Source organism: Lolium rigidum, chromosome 4 (assembly GCF_022539505.1).
Source record: "Lolium rigidum isolate FL_2022 chromosome 4, APGP_CSIRO_Lrig_0.1, whole genome shotgun sequence".
Lineage (NCBI taxonomy): Eukaryota > Viridiplantae > Streptophyta > Magnoliopsida > Poales > Poaceae > Lolium > Lolium rigidum.
Genome location: NC_061511.1, coordinates 81,427,024 through 81,439,281, shown reverse-complemented (window position 1 = coordinate 81,439,281; position 12,258 = coordinate 81,427,024). Strand labels below are relative to the sequence as shown.

The window sequence follows — 12,258 nt, the reverse complement described above, 5'->3', positions numbered from 1 at the left end:
GCAGACTCTGATAGCCTGCTGAATTGGCCGTTCTTCTGCGATTTCCTGTTTCTTAGTTCAGGATGCATCATGATTGCGACAGCAGAAACTGGGAGGAAGCTTTCCGTTTGTTCATGTGTCGCCGTCTCGTTTTTGACCATGTCATGTGACACCATCAGGATTCAGAACACACACTGCACAAGGGAAGGAGGAAGCAACCTGGGAAGGTTGGTGACTTGGTGGCAGGCAGGTTGAGATGACAAAGGAAAAAAAAAAAAGCAGCATATATTGCGTAGTTGGTGGGCGAGGCGCCGGCGTTTTGCCGTAATTTGCCTCCTACCGAGACCCACCGGTTTAGAATTGAGATTTCTTTCAACGTGTGATTACTTTCTTCCGGGTCAAAAAAGGACAACAAGAACTTCTGATACATGCTCACGCTTATCGCCTTAGGACATCTCTGGCGGCGCGACGCAAACGGACGCTGAGCGGCCGTTTGTGTTTGTCGTGACCGGAAATGCGTCTGGCACCACCTCCAGCGGGACGACGCAAAGTGACCGGGCCATCCGCGGAGACGCAAACCTGACCCAAATATGCGTCAGTTTTGCGTCTCGGCGGTCGCGTAGAGCGTCCTCCATTTCTTACCCGGTCCCGCATGTTAGGGATAGCGAAATCGACCGCTTCGATTTGCTTCTTTTTCCCGTCTTTGCTGCCCTAGTGCGACGCCACCACCCCAACCCCACCCGCCGCCGTCCCGCCGCAGCGCCGCAGAAGTCGCCGTCGGCTCCGTTCTCGCCGCGCGGGAGAGCATGATCGTACTCGGGTTTGGCTCCGCCGCGTACCTACCGGCTGTTTTCGGGCGAAACGGTCCCGGCTGCGCCGCCCTTCCGCGCCGCCCACGACCTGTTTGGTCAATTGCGTCGGTAGGTTTCTTACTCGTGTTTTCGGCGCTATTGTGCACGGCCATTGATCCACAATTTGTACCCACGCAGATGGACACGTGACAGATGTTGGACAAGTTCCGCGCGGAGGTCGTCGACTCCTCTTCCGACGATGAGTCGACGCAGACATTGGCAACTACTGTGGCCTCCATGATCCACGAGTTCACCTCTAAACCGGGGCCGTAGCACCGGGACTCTGTGAAGGGGCGCTCCAAAAACCTGCCGCGCAACAGAGTGGAAGGGCAGGCCCGCCTCCACAAGGACTACTTCCACCTCACCAATCCGATCTTCGTGGAAAAACTGTTCCGGCGCCGATACAGGATGTCAAGGGACCTGTTCTTGGTCATTCTACGGGGCGTCAGAAACTACGACCCCTACTTCCAATGCAGGCCCGATGCAACAGGTGAGCTAGGCTTCACCTCCTACCAAAAATGCTCCGCGGCTATTCGCATGCTCTCATATGGAATGGTTGCGGATATATTCGATGAGTATCTCCGAATGGGTGAGAGCACCTGCCTTGAGGCTATGTACAGGTTTTGCCGAGCCGTGATTGCCATATTCGGAGAGTATTAGTGTAGAGAGCCAACTGTTGAGGATACAAGGCGGCTCCTGTCTATCAACGAGTCTAGAGGGTTCCCAGGAATGATTGGCAGCATAGATTGCATGCACTAGGAGTGGAAAAACTGTCCATATGGATGGCAGGGTGCGTACAGCGGGCATGAGGAGGGAAAAACGGTCATTCTTGAAGCTGTCATATCTCAAGATTTATGGATTTGACATTCGTTCTTTGGCATGGCCGGTTCCAACAATGACATCAATGTGTTGCACCAAACACCGGTTTTCAACCGGCTCATGCAAGGCAAAGCTCCCCGGGTGAGCTATGAGATCAATGGAAATGCATATGACAAGCCATATTATCTTGCTGATGGCATCTACCCTGACTGGGCCACATTGGTGAAGACTGTCCGTAATCCAAACTCCGAGAAGACGAAGAGGTTTGCCAAAATGCAAGGGCTTGTAAGAAAGATGTGGAGCGCGGATTTGGTGTGCTCCAAGCTCGGTGGGCAATTGTTCGTCACCCGGCAAGAACATGGTCCCTGAAGACCATGCATGAGGTAATGACATGCTGCGTGATCATGCACAACATGATCGTTGAGAATGAGCATCCTGATGGCCGCAATGAGAACCACTGAGAATTTCAAGGTGAGCTGGTGGCGTCACTTTCTAGAGCTTCATCTTGGCAGGAGTATCTAAATATCAATGTAGAAGTCACTAACGAGAACGTCTCCAAACAGCTGCAGACGGATCTGATTGAGCATCAGTGGACATTGGCTGGCCATGAAGATCATGCCTAGAGAAATACTATCTTATTTTCATGTAGACTTTTCAAAATTTAAATATAATAACTATGACTTCGTTGATTTCCTTATTTTGTTGTTTGGAAACTTCATAAATTGATGCAAACGCGGAAATGCGTCAGGCGCTGGAGCCACCCCTAGGTGCAAACGGACGCGTGGACAAAAACGATCTGTCTCGCGTCCGCCGCGCGACGCAAACGGACATTTCGGACGTCCGAAATGCGTCGCGCCGCTGGAGATGCCCTTACATGATTTGTTATCGTAAAGGGTTTGTTTGGCTGAGGAAATGCGATGCACGAATAAGCTTTCTGAATTATGTCCTTTTTTTTCTCTAAAAAAGAGGATTAGATTCATAGGAAAAGATAGTACTTTCTCCAATCCATAATATGTGTCGGACTTTCGTTCAAATTTTCCTGACATTTATTATGGATCGGACGGAGTACATAATTTGAGTACCTTCACATTTTTGTAGAAAAAATTTGTGAGAGGAAACTAGGGTATATTTCCACCTGAATAGCCATAACTACGAGTTTATTCACGCACGTTTTATTTTACTTACTCCTGGTTGTCAGTTTATGTTTCACAACAAAAAAGGGGCTTGTTAACTCTCTATATTTTACTGGATTGATCGGGACTTAAAAAATCTCGGCTGATTGGGACTTCGAGCCTTCGAGGGACCACAAAATATATACAAAGGTGTGCCCTTTGAAAATCCATCAAGTCGCTTTACCGGACTTAGTCTGCAATTTCTGAACTGTGTTGTGTCGAACAAACTAAATATAACCTGATCTTTTTAAAAAAAGCTACGGAAGCAAAAATGTTTAAGGCAATGGTACTTTAAAATAGTTTCGATAGCTTAATTATTACTACTATAAACTACTGCCGCGCCAAATGACGTGAGTCTAACAAGTTGCTTAACCTTTTTGCAGTATATAAGTAATCTACCACAAGTTCAATTCTTCTTTCCCCTCAGTGTACATCCAGTTCCCAAGATAGTAAATTTAGGCAAACACAAGGTTTGCTTCTCCCCTGAACTAGTCAACTTGAAAATAGTCCACATCCCAATTTGTACTGACACTCAATTCAGAAGGCAATGCCATTTAATTAATTCGTCTCATATACGCCAAACAACGAAGTTTGTCACGATCAGGGAACCAATCATCAAATGACCTAATGTAAGGTACTCCTACAAGAATCCGTACGTAAAGGAACTCCATTATTTACACCTTAGTTTTGCATTGGATACACTCCTATTTAGGACAAATTCTTTCGCGTTTTATCTCATTTAATTAGCCAATCATTTGATCTTTCAAATAAAAGTTACATATGGGCCGTTCATCCTTTTGGAGCAAAACTCGCACCAAATTAGCAAAAAATGACTATCGCAATACTGTCACAATAAATTTTTAGAAGGATGTTACAACCGCGCGAAAGAAATTCACAACATTTCGGAAGTAATGCAAGACTTATTCCATTGCTCACAGCAAATGTCGTTGTTCATAGGTACTATCATGCATCTGATGTGATGGTGTAATTAAAGATAAGAGATGGGATAATAGTATATCATAGGTAGATACCGTATCATATCACGCAGTACTGAAAAATTTAATGTAAAAAAGATCTTATACACATATTTTCATTGAGATTCTCCAAATTAATAAATATAATAAAAATATAATACTACTATATGATATCTTGTATTATGGAGATACTGAGATAGTATCATACACTTTGTGACCAGTTAATCCCGGGCAAAGGGAGTATTAAAAAAGCTTTCAAGACGTCATGCATGGAAATCCTTATTTTTCTACCACATCTTCACATGGGAGTACAATACCAATGCAGTGATTTAAGGCCACCACTAATGCTTGGCCTCTCCCTCAAGTACAACGTCTTCCACATTTTTCTCATGCGCGCTAAGTCCTGTTACTAATCTACTGTATTTCCAAAGGTAGCTTATTTGACTGGAAATTTGTGTGCTTCGTTTTGAACTGGTTACGCTGATCTTGGTCCGTTGCGGTGAACTAATGTCTATACCGATGGCTGCGCGACTGCGACCGATGCGCCCTCCGGGCATATCCACTCCGCCGCCCAACAATCTTTTTCCCCTCGTGCGTGTGCGCACCACCACGCCCACGTAGCTTCCGGTCAAAGAATTTTTTTTGGCAGTTTATGACGTTCCTGACGGCTAAAGGCATGCAGAGTGTGTACATATAATCCTCATTTTATTTTTCTTGCGACATATTTAAAGTCATATGGAGGACTAACCGTAGTAAATCGAATTTGCTAAAACATAAAATGCATGCAATTTTTTCAGCCATAATACTTAATACTCTATATTAAAGCTGACCCTTTTTGCTCTAACCCCAACGTTTTGAGTAGTACTGTATGGTTTCCTCCATTGATGTGGCCACGCGGAGGCTAATTTTACTGTAGCATTTTATTTTGGTTTGTGCTTCCATAAACTCCAAGTCTCACAATTGCATAACTGTACCAAAGGGCACGTGCGTCTTCCGCCGCCGATAGCGGATTGGGTTAGGTTAGCCCCACGAGATTCATATCAAGTGACCCGTGTAATGGTTGAGAGGATATACGGTTCATGTACGTATCGATTTTTTGGGCCCACGTCCTAGATCTCGTTAGCCATTGGCACATCGTTGGTTGTCACTTTCATTCTCACGTACCCAAAAATTGTGATCAACTCGTTGCTGCCGCCGGTGGTGGTAGCCATCTCCGATCTAGATCTGCTCTGGCACATACTTGTATCGGTTATTCAGGGAACCCATGGGCTCACTACGAGCCTCAGTTGGCTACCACCAGACTACTTGAGTCAGTCTCAAAAAAAAAAAAAAAACCAGACTACTTGAGTAACACCAAACCAGACTACTTGAGTTGCATCTTTTTTTTTCCTTGTGTAGTACTCTTAGCTTTTACATGCATTAAGCTATGTGGTGTGTATATGTCTGTATCTTGAAGTACAAGTTGTAGATCTCTTTTTTTTCTAACATAACGACACGGTATCCCTATGACCAACCTTGAGAGACTGCATCAGCAGGTCTTGGAAGCGTTTGGTCTTATTTGGTTTATTTGGATATGCTGAAATGATAAAGTTTCTAATGATAATTCTTTTTCTCATATGCAGTTTATCTGCCGGCGACTAGTTTGTTCCGTTTACGGTCACCTGGTCACCTTACGAGGTGTGCAAAACCGAAACCTATTTACGAAGGTGTCTACACATTTGAAGTTGTGGAGAGATATATTTTTATCCAACATTGATGACAACATGATCTACATATTAGTCCTCCATCACCTTAAGCAATTTACAGATTCCTAATGATTACTTGTATTTCATCTCTTTCTTTTTTATGTTTTACTGAACTTGTCAGGCTGTATGCAAATTAGTTATGAGAGGCCGTGTGTAATGCTTAAACCTTTCAAGCAATAAAGCACGCTTTAGCGGAAATATTTTCATATCAAACTTATGTTGTGACTATGTATACCACACGCAACCTTGGTCACAGGCGATATGTTTCAACCTATTCTCGCATCAACTTAATTATATGGTATTAGAGTCAACTCCCTTAAAAAAACATCTACAATCTAGATGATTGGTTCTTACTCATTTCCACGTGTGGAACAACGAGATGAGGCTACTTCCCAAAGGATTTTAAAAAGATTGACTTTAAAAGATTTCAATGAACTCCGGAGATAAACATGAAATTAGAGAGATACAACTAGTGAAACTTGGATATGACTCGGAGAGTGGAATTATCTCATGAAGGTGGACATTTATTTTGCCGAATCCGTCATGAACCCAAACATTATCGCATAGATCAAATGAAACGAAGGTGAGAGGGAGACAAAGAAGATAACTTAAAACTTATCTCTTGCAAGTCTACATACAAGATTGCATCGTCAGAGCCTACGTAACCCGTCATCTTGAGCTCTCTTGGCTACCCTTGTGCTTCTAGGGCATGTTTGGTAGGTCACATGCCCTCTAGATAGGTTGCGGGGAGACGAAAACGGGTTAATTGGATTTCTGGGCTCCCTTCACATTGTGGCTCGCATGATTCTTAACAAGCTCTAGGCCTGGCTCGAGAGGAACCGCTGAATCGGCTATTTACGTGGACCCCCTCGTCTCATTGAAATTTGACACCGCGACGTCCACTCAGAGGCATCGACGGAGATGATGTGAGCTCACACGGAACGACGGAAAAACGACAGGTCAAATTTGGTCACCGCCCACGAAATTTTGTCACCGTATTTAGGTGCTCCACGCTCCGCCAAATCCAAATCCCCAATTCTCCCTCTTGGAGCCTCCACCCTTCGAAATCCATGGAGATGGCGGGAGCTTCCTCACCAACTAGGTCCTCCAGCTTGGTGGCAGAGGCCGTTCACGGTGTGTCGGCTTCTTTCTCTGCCCTCTTCTGGTGGTGGTAAAATTCTCAAACCCTGGTTCTAGCTGGAATCTATGCATGTCGGAATTGTGGGTAGATGTGATAACTTTCATCGTAGGTCGTGTCTTCTTCCTCGAGAACAACGACTGTGGTCATGTATGGTTCTCCCTCGAGGACGATGATGGTGGTTCTGCCAGATTCTCCCTATTCCCCGACCTCTATGCTATATCCAGTTCCTCTGACTGTAAGAAGCCTCTTCTCTTTCATCTTGTAGCTAATATGTGGTCTTGTTCGTTCGTAGATATTGTTTGTTAGTGTACCATTCTTAGTAATCTTCTTGATTACGTACATGTTAGCTTCCCCGATTTTTCTACTCCCTTTGTCAAAAATATTGACATGTCATGGATGGAGCTTCCCCCTATTGTGCCTAAGCCATCTAGGTATGTAGCCAAACCTTCAATGGTTTGGGAATCTTCCCTATCACAGTTCATCCTAAACCAAATGGTTGAGCTTGTGAAGAACAGGGATATATGTAGCCATGGCTTCACAGAAAGCCGGATGAAGAAGGATATGCATGATGTTCTTGAATTCATTGGGGTGGAGGTGACCCCTCTTCAACTGTACAAGCACAACAGGAAGTGTAGGAGGAAGTGGAGCCATATATGCATGATAAAAGATGAAGGCAAGCTCAAATAGAGCGATGACGCCACATGCTTTTCTGATTGATGATGAGGATCAGTTGAGGTAGCACCTACTGCTAAGATGAACTATCACTGTTTTCATTCACTTGTTCATATCTGCATGTTAATATGCACTAACACATTATCAATTTCAGTGCTATCTGGAGCATAATGGGTTGCAAAACAAGCCCATACACCACAACACAACATGCGGGCCCAAGTGTTTTCAAATGCCGAGGAACTCCCGTAATCGTCGCACTAGCACGGTAAAAAAGACGCATGAAAAACTGCGTCCGGGAAACTGCAGAACCGACACATTTTCCGAGCGGCACATCACTACCTGACGTGCCCTCTCGTATGTGGCACTAAGACTAAAACACCATGGTACATGAATAGATGGCACAACATTTAGTACCATTTGTCTCAAAAAAGAACGTTTAATACCATGATAAAGATAAGTGCGGCACAAATCCTTTTCCGTAATTACATTCTCAAACTAGCCCCAATGGGAGTACCATAAGTAGTATCATGCATGCCATGTTGGTAAAAATCTGATGTGTCACATAAATTAATGAGGTGAGAGATGAGAGTAGTATCATAATATGATACCGTATCATGACACATAAACCTAGAAAACTTCATGACAAATACATCATGTACACACATTTGAATTGAGATTCTACAAAGCATTAAATATGACATAAGTATGATACCATATTATGATACTATGCATTGTGGAGATGGTATCACAAATTAGTATCATGTGCGTGATACTAGTATATGATACTTCCCATTGTGACTAGTCTCATAAGCATCGCAAAACACTTAATTACAATTAAAGGTAACAAATCCATGATCATTTACAGTTAAATCATAATTTTATTTTATTTATAAGATATAAAATTCCACCGCATATGAATGAATGTCATTGCTAACTACTAATTATGCAGCACTACAAAAGTAAAATCTTTTAAGTTTTACCGTATCTACACAAACATGCATCAACGTTTATGCCACCAAAGTAGCACCATTAAATTTAGTATGAAATATATTTTTATCATATAGATACAGTATTTGATTTTGTAAATGTTGTTGGGTTTTGTATAAACTCAGTCAAAATTGATATAGCTTGGCTCTCCAGAAAAGTAAGTTGGAAGTACGCTCTTCGTGGATAGAGAGTAGCTCTTTTTATATTTTTATAAGAGAAGTTTCTAGGAATGATGGGTCCAAATTTTCAGTGGACGTTCGGACTTAAAAATAATGTGATCACTCATCTGACGCCCAAAAAATATGTACCAGACAACTGCCCAATCAGGAACAACGAACAAAAAAGAACAAACCGGAGAAGAAAAAAAAGAAGCTGAGAATCCGAGGGCCAAAAACCCACGTGTATTCCGAAGACGATACCGAGAACAATGAGTCGCCGTTTCGGCGCTCGCCCAAAGCAACTCTACACCGATAACAAGAGCTATAAATTGCCCGCCGTTTCCTCACATCAAATCTACACCGAGAAGAACACGAGCTCGAGAGTTAGCAACCCTATTCCCTGCTTCTCGGGCAATTCCCTGTCCCAGACGTGCTGCAGATGGAGGCCCCTACCGTCGTCTTCGCTTCGGCTCCCGCGATCACTGCCGGCGTCCCGCAGCATAAGATTCTTGACCTGAAGGTGATGCCGGCTACGGCGCCTCAGGCGCCGGCGAGGAAGACTAAATTGCCCAAGAAGAAGCTGGCCGGCGGCGGCGGTGGGTATGTCCTCGAGGACGTGCCGCACCTCACCGACTTCCTCCCTCAGCTCCAGAGCTACCCCAATCCCCTCCAAGACCATCCCGCCTACTCCGTCGTCAAGTAAGAATTCTCTCCCTCTCGATCTTGATCGACTAATTGTGTAGTTTCATTAATTTTGATTCTAATTTCGCTCTACCGTTCCGAGTCTAAATCCTGCTCCATTGTTCTTGATTGATTTCTCAGGCAGTACTTCGTGAACGCGGACGACACGGTGTCCAAGAACATCGTCGTGCACGAGAACAGCGCGCGCGGGACGCACTTCCGGCGCGCGGGGCCGCGCCAGCGCGTCTACTTCCAGCCGGACGAGGTGTCGGCGGCCATCGTCACCTGCGGCGGGCTCTGCCCGGGGCTCAACACCGTCATCCGGGAGCTCGTGTGCGGCCTCCACGACATGTACGGCGTCACCAACGTCGTGGGCATCGAGGGCGGCTACAAGGGCTTCTACGCGCGCAACACGGTGGAGCTCACGCCGCGCTCCGTCAACGGCATCCACAAGCGCGGTGGCACCGTGCTCGGCACCTCGCGCGGCGGCCAGGACACGGCCAAGATCGTCGACAGCATCCAGGACCGCGGCATCAACCAGGTCTACATCGTCGGCGGCGACGGCACGCAGAAGGGCGCCGCGGTGATCCACGAGGAGGTCCGCCGCCGCGGTCTCAAGTGCGCCGTGATCGGCGTGCCCAAGACCATCGACAACGACATCGCCGTCATCGACAAGTCCTTTGGGTTCGACACCGCCGTCGAGGAGGCGCAGCGCGCCATCAACGCCGCGCACGTCGAGGCCGAGAGCACCGAGAACGGCATCGGCGTCGTCAAGCTCATGGGCCGCAACAGCGGCTTCATCGCCATGCACGCCACACTCGCCAGCCGCGACGTCGACTGCTGCCTCATCCCTGAGTCCCCCTTCTTCCTCGAAGGCAAGGACGGCCTCCTCGCGTTCGCCGAGAGGCGCCTCCGCGACAACGGCCACATGGTCATCGTCCTCGCCGAGGGCGCCGGCCAGGACCTCATTGCCAAGGGCATGCCCCTCGCCGACACCCACGACGCCTCCGGAAACAAGCACCTCCTCGATGTCGGCCTCTGGCTCTCCCACAAGATCAAGGAGCACTTCAGGAAGAAACCCAACTTCCCAATAAGCCTCAAGTACATCGACCCGACCTACATGATCCGCGCGGTGCCCTCCAACGCCTCCGACAACGTCTACTGCACGCTGCTGGCGCACAGCGCCCTCCACGGCGCCATGGCCGGCTACACCGGCTTCGTCGTCGCGCCCGTCAACGGCAGGCACGCCTACATCCCCTTTTACGTAAGTTGAACACACACATACACAGTCAATTTTGTAACAAGATAAAGTGAAGGATGCTACTTGTGCTGATCATGGCGTTGCCAATTGCAGAGGATCACCGAGAAGCAGAACAAGGTGGTGATCACCGACCGGATGTGGGCCAGGGTGCTCTGCTCCACGAACCAGCCCTGCTTCCTGAGCCCCGAGGACGTCGAGAACGCGAGGCAGCTGGACGAGGAGGAGCCACAGATCCCGCTCATCGAGGGCCAGAACTCGCTCGTCAAGGCTTCGCCCATGTCAATGTGCAACGGCCATGGCCATCTCTGCAATGGCACGACGTACTGAGGTGCAAAGGGTTCACTTGTAGTACATGTAACAGTAACCGTAGAATAGACGTTGTCAAGATTTTTTCCTCATTCTTTCTCTGAGTTGCTGCTATAGAGCAAGGTTTATACGGAGGAGAAAAAACATGTATTCTTTTGTATGCTTCGAAATACTCGTAATTATATCTGGCTTGCAAAATTTCACATCTTCAGTATTAGTCATACATCAACATAGCTGTTCTTGTATCTGCTTGCTAATTTTGATCAAAGTAACATACATTTTTTATAAAGCCATATAATGCATCAAAATTTCACATCTTCAGTATTAGTCATACATCAACATAGCTGTTCTTATATCTGCTTACTAATTTTGATCAAAGTAACCCCCCCCCCCCCCGCGCCCTCCTGAAGAAACTAATAAATCATGTTAGTAATTGTCAAGCTGTTACTACATTTTTTTATAAAGCCATACAATGCATCAAACTTCACCAGGTGACTATTTACAATGTCATAAATAAGAATTTGTAATGCTAATCACGCTTCTGTCAAAAGACTGCTTGTGTTGCGCCTTTCTACTGAATAATTCAAAGACGGCAGAGAAGACCCAGAAGAAGCTAACAACGTCTGGACAAGAACATCAGTTATCTGGGCGTATTGCATAGGTTAGAACTTGGACCTGGATAAGAATAGTTATAACTGGTAATTTACATTATTTTCTTGCAAACTTAGTATTTTGATCTAATCAAGTCGGTGACCATGGCATGGACGGCAATTTCCTGCCACTAGCGCGGCGATGCGAGTTTGTCGGCTCCATCGACGTGTCACACAGCGGGAGACCTACAGTACGTTCAGGTCACGGCCTCATACATGTTTTGGTAGCTGTGATCTGCTGGTAAATGCTCTAGGTAGCTTGGGCTGCAGACAGTTATGTGCCGCAGCGTTGCAACTCAGCAGCAAGCGGTGTGATGCAGCCCCGCTAACGGACGGCACTACATCATGGCCAACCTATTCCCCAAGTGAGCCAAGGACTCGAGTCCAAGTGCAAACTATACATGATAAGGTGAATTCACTCTTTTATATATTTGAACTCGACACCTTAACCTTGGACGGATTGCTACCTCATACCTATGTCTATATGTCATTAGGTACCAATCTCGTCAAGGACCCGATGGGAGCGTCAAGGAGCCAAGAAGAGGGAAGCCACATGGTTCAAGGAAGAAGAAGGGAAGACCGAAGAAAAGAAGAAGAAGGGCTCCAGCCGCCGGCCACAGCACCAGGCCGGCACTGCCGCCCCCACCAGGCCGGCACTACATGCCGCCCTGGCCGGCACTGCCGCCCAACCAAGGCCGGCACTACCGGTGGACGCACCCCGGCACTGCTGCCCAATCTTCCCCGGCACTGCCGGCCTCACCGGCACTGCCGGCCCCATCAAAGTCAACTTCATCCCAACCGTCTATTTATCATCTATGGTCAGAAATACTTTATTGTAATGCCCCTTCTACCCCTGGACGGA

At 46.6% G+C, this 12,258-nt stretch overlaps 1 protein-coding gene across 1 annotated transcript; it reads left to right on the top strand.

Annotated features, from left to right (window-relative positions):
* The first annotated feature begins 8,877 nt into the window (after positions 1 to 8,877).
* On the top strand, positions 8,878 to 10,906 carry LOC124647421 (ATP-dependent 6-phosphofructokinase 6-like). The gene is made up of 3 exons (XM_047187370.1): positions 8,878 to 9,197; positions 9,321 to 10,443; positions 10,534 to 10,906. Exons 1-3 carry the CDS (start codon positions 8,938 to 8,940, stop codon positions 10,765 to 10,767), a joined length of 1,617 nt encoding a protein of 538 aa, XP_047043326.1. The 5' UTR covers positions 8,878 to 8,937; the 3' UTR covers positions 10,768 to 10,906.
* The last annotated feature ends 1,352 nt before the right edge of the window (positions 10,907 to 12,258 follow it).

What these genes read in the sequence shown, in the direction of transcription:
- LOC124647421 (XM_047187370.1), top strand. Translation starts at nt 8,938, where the DNA reads ATGGAGGCCCCTACCGTCGTCTTCGCTTCGGCTCCCGCGATCACTGCC. An exon ending in CCCGCCTACTCCGTCGTCAA is followed by an intron (nt 9,198 to 9,320) that starts GTAAGAATTCTC and finishes TTGATTTCTCAG; the next exon opens with GCAGTACTTCGTGAACGCGG. An exon ending in ACGCCTACATCCCCTTTTAC is followed by an intron (nt 10,444 to 10,533) that starts GTAAGTTGAACA and finishes TGCCAATTGCAG; the next exon opens with AGGATCACCGAGAAGCAGAA.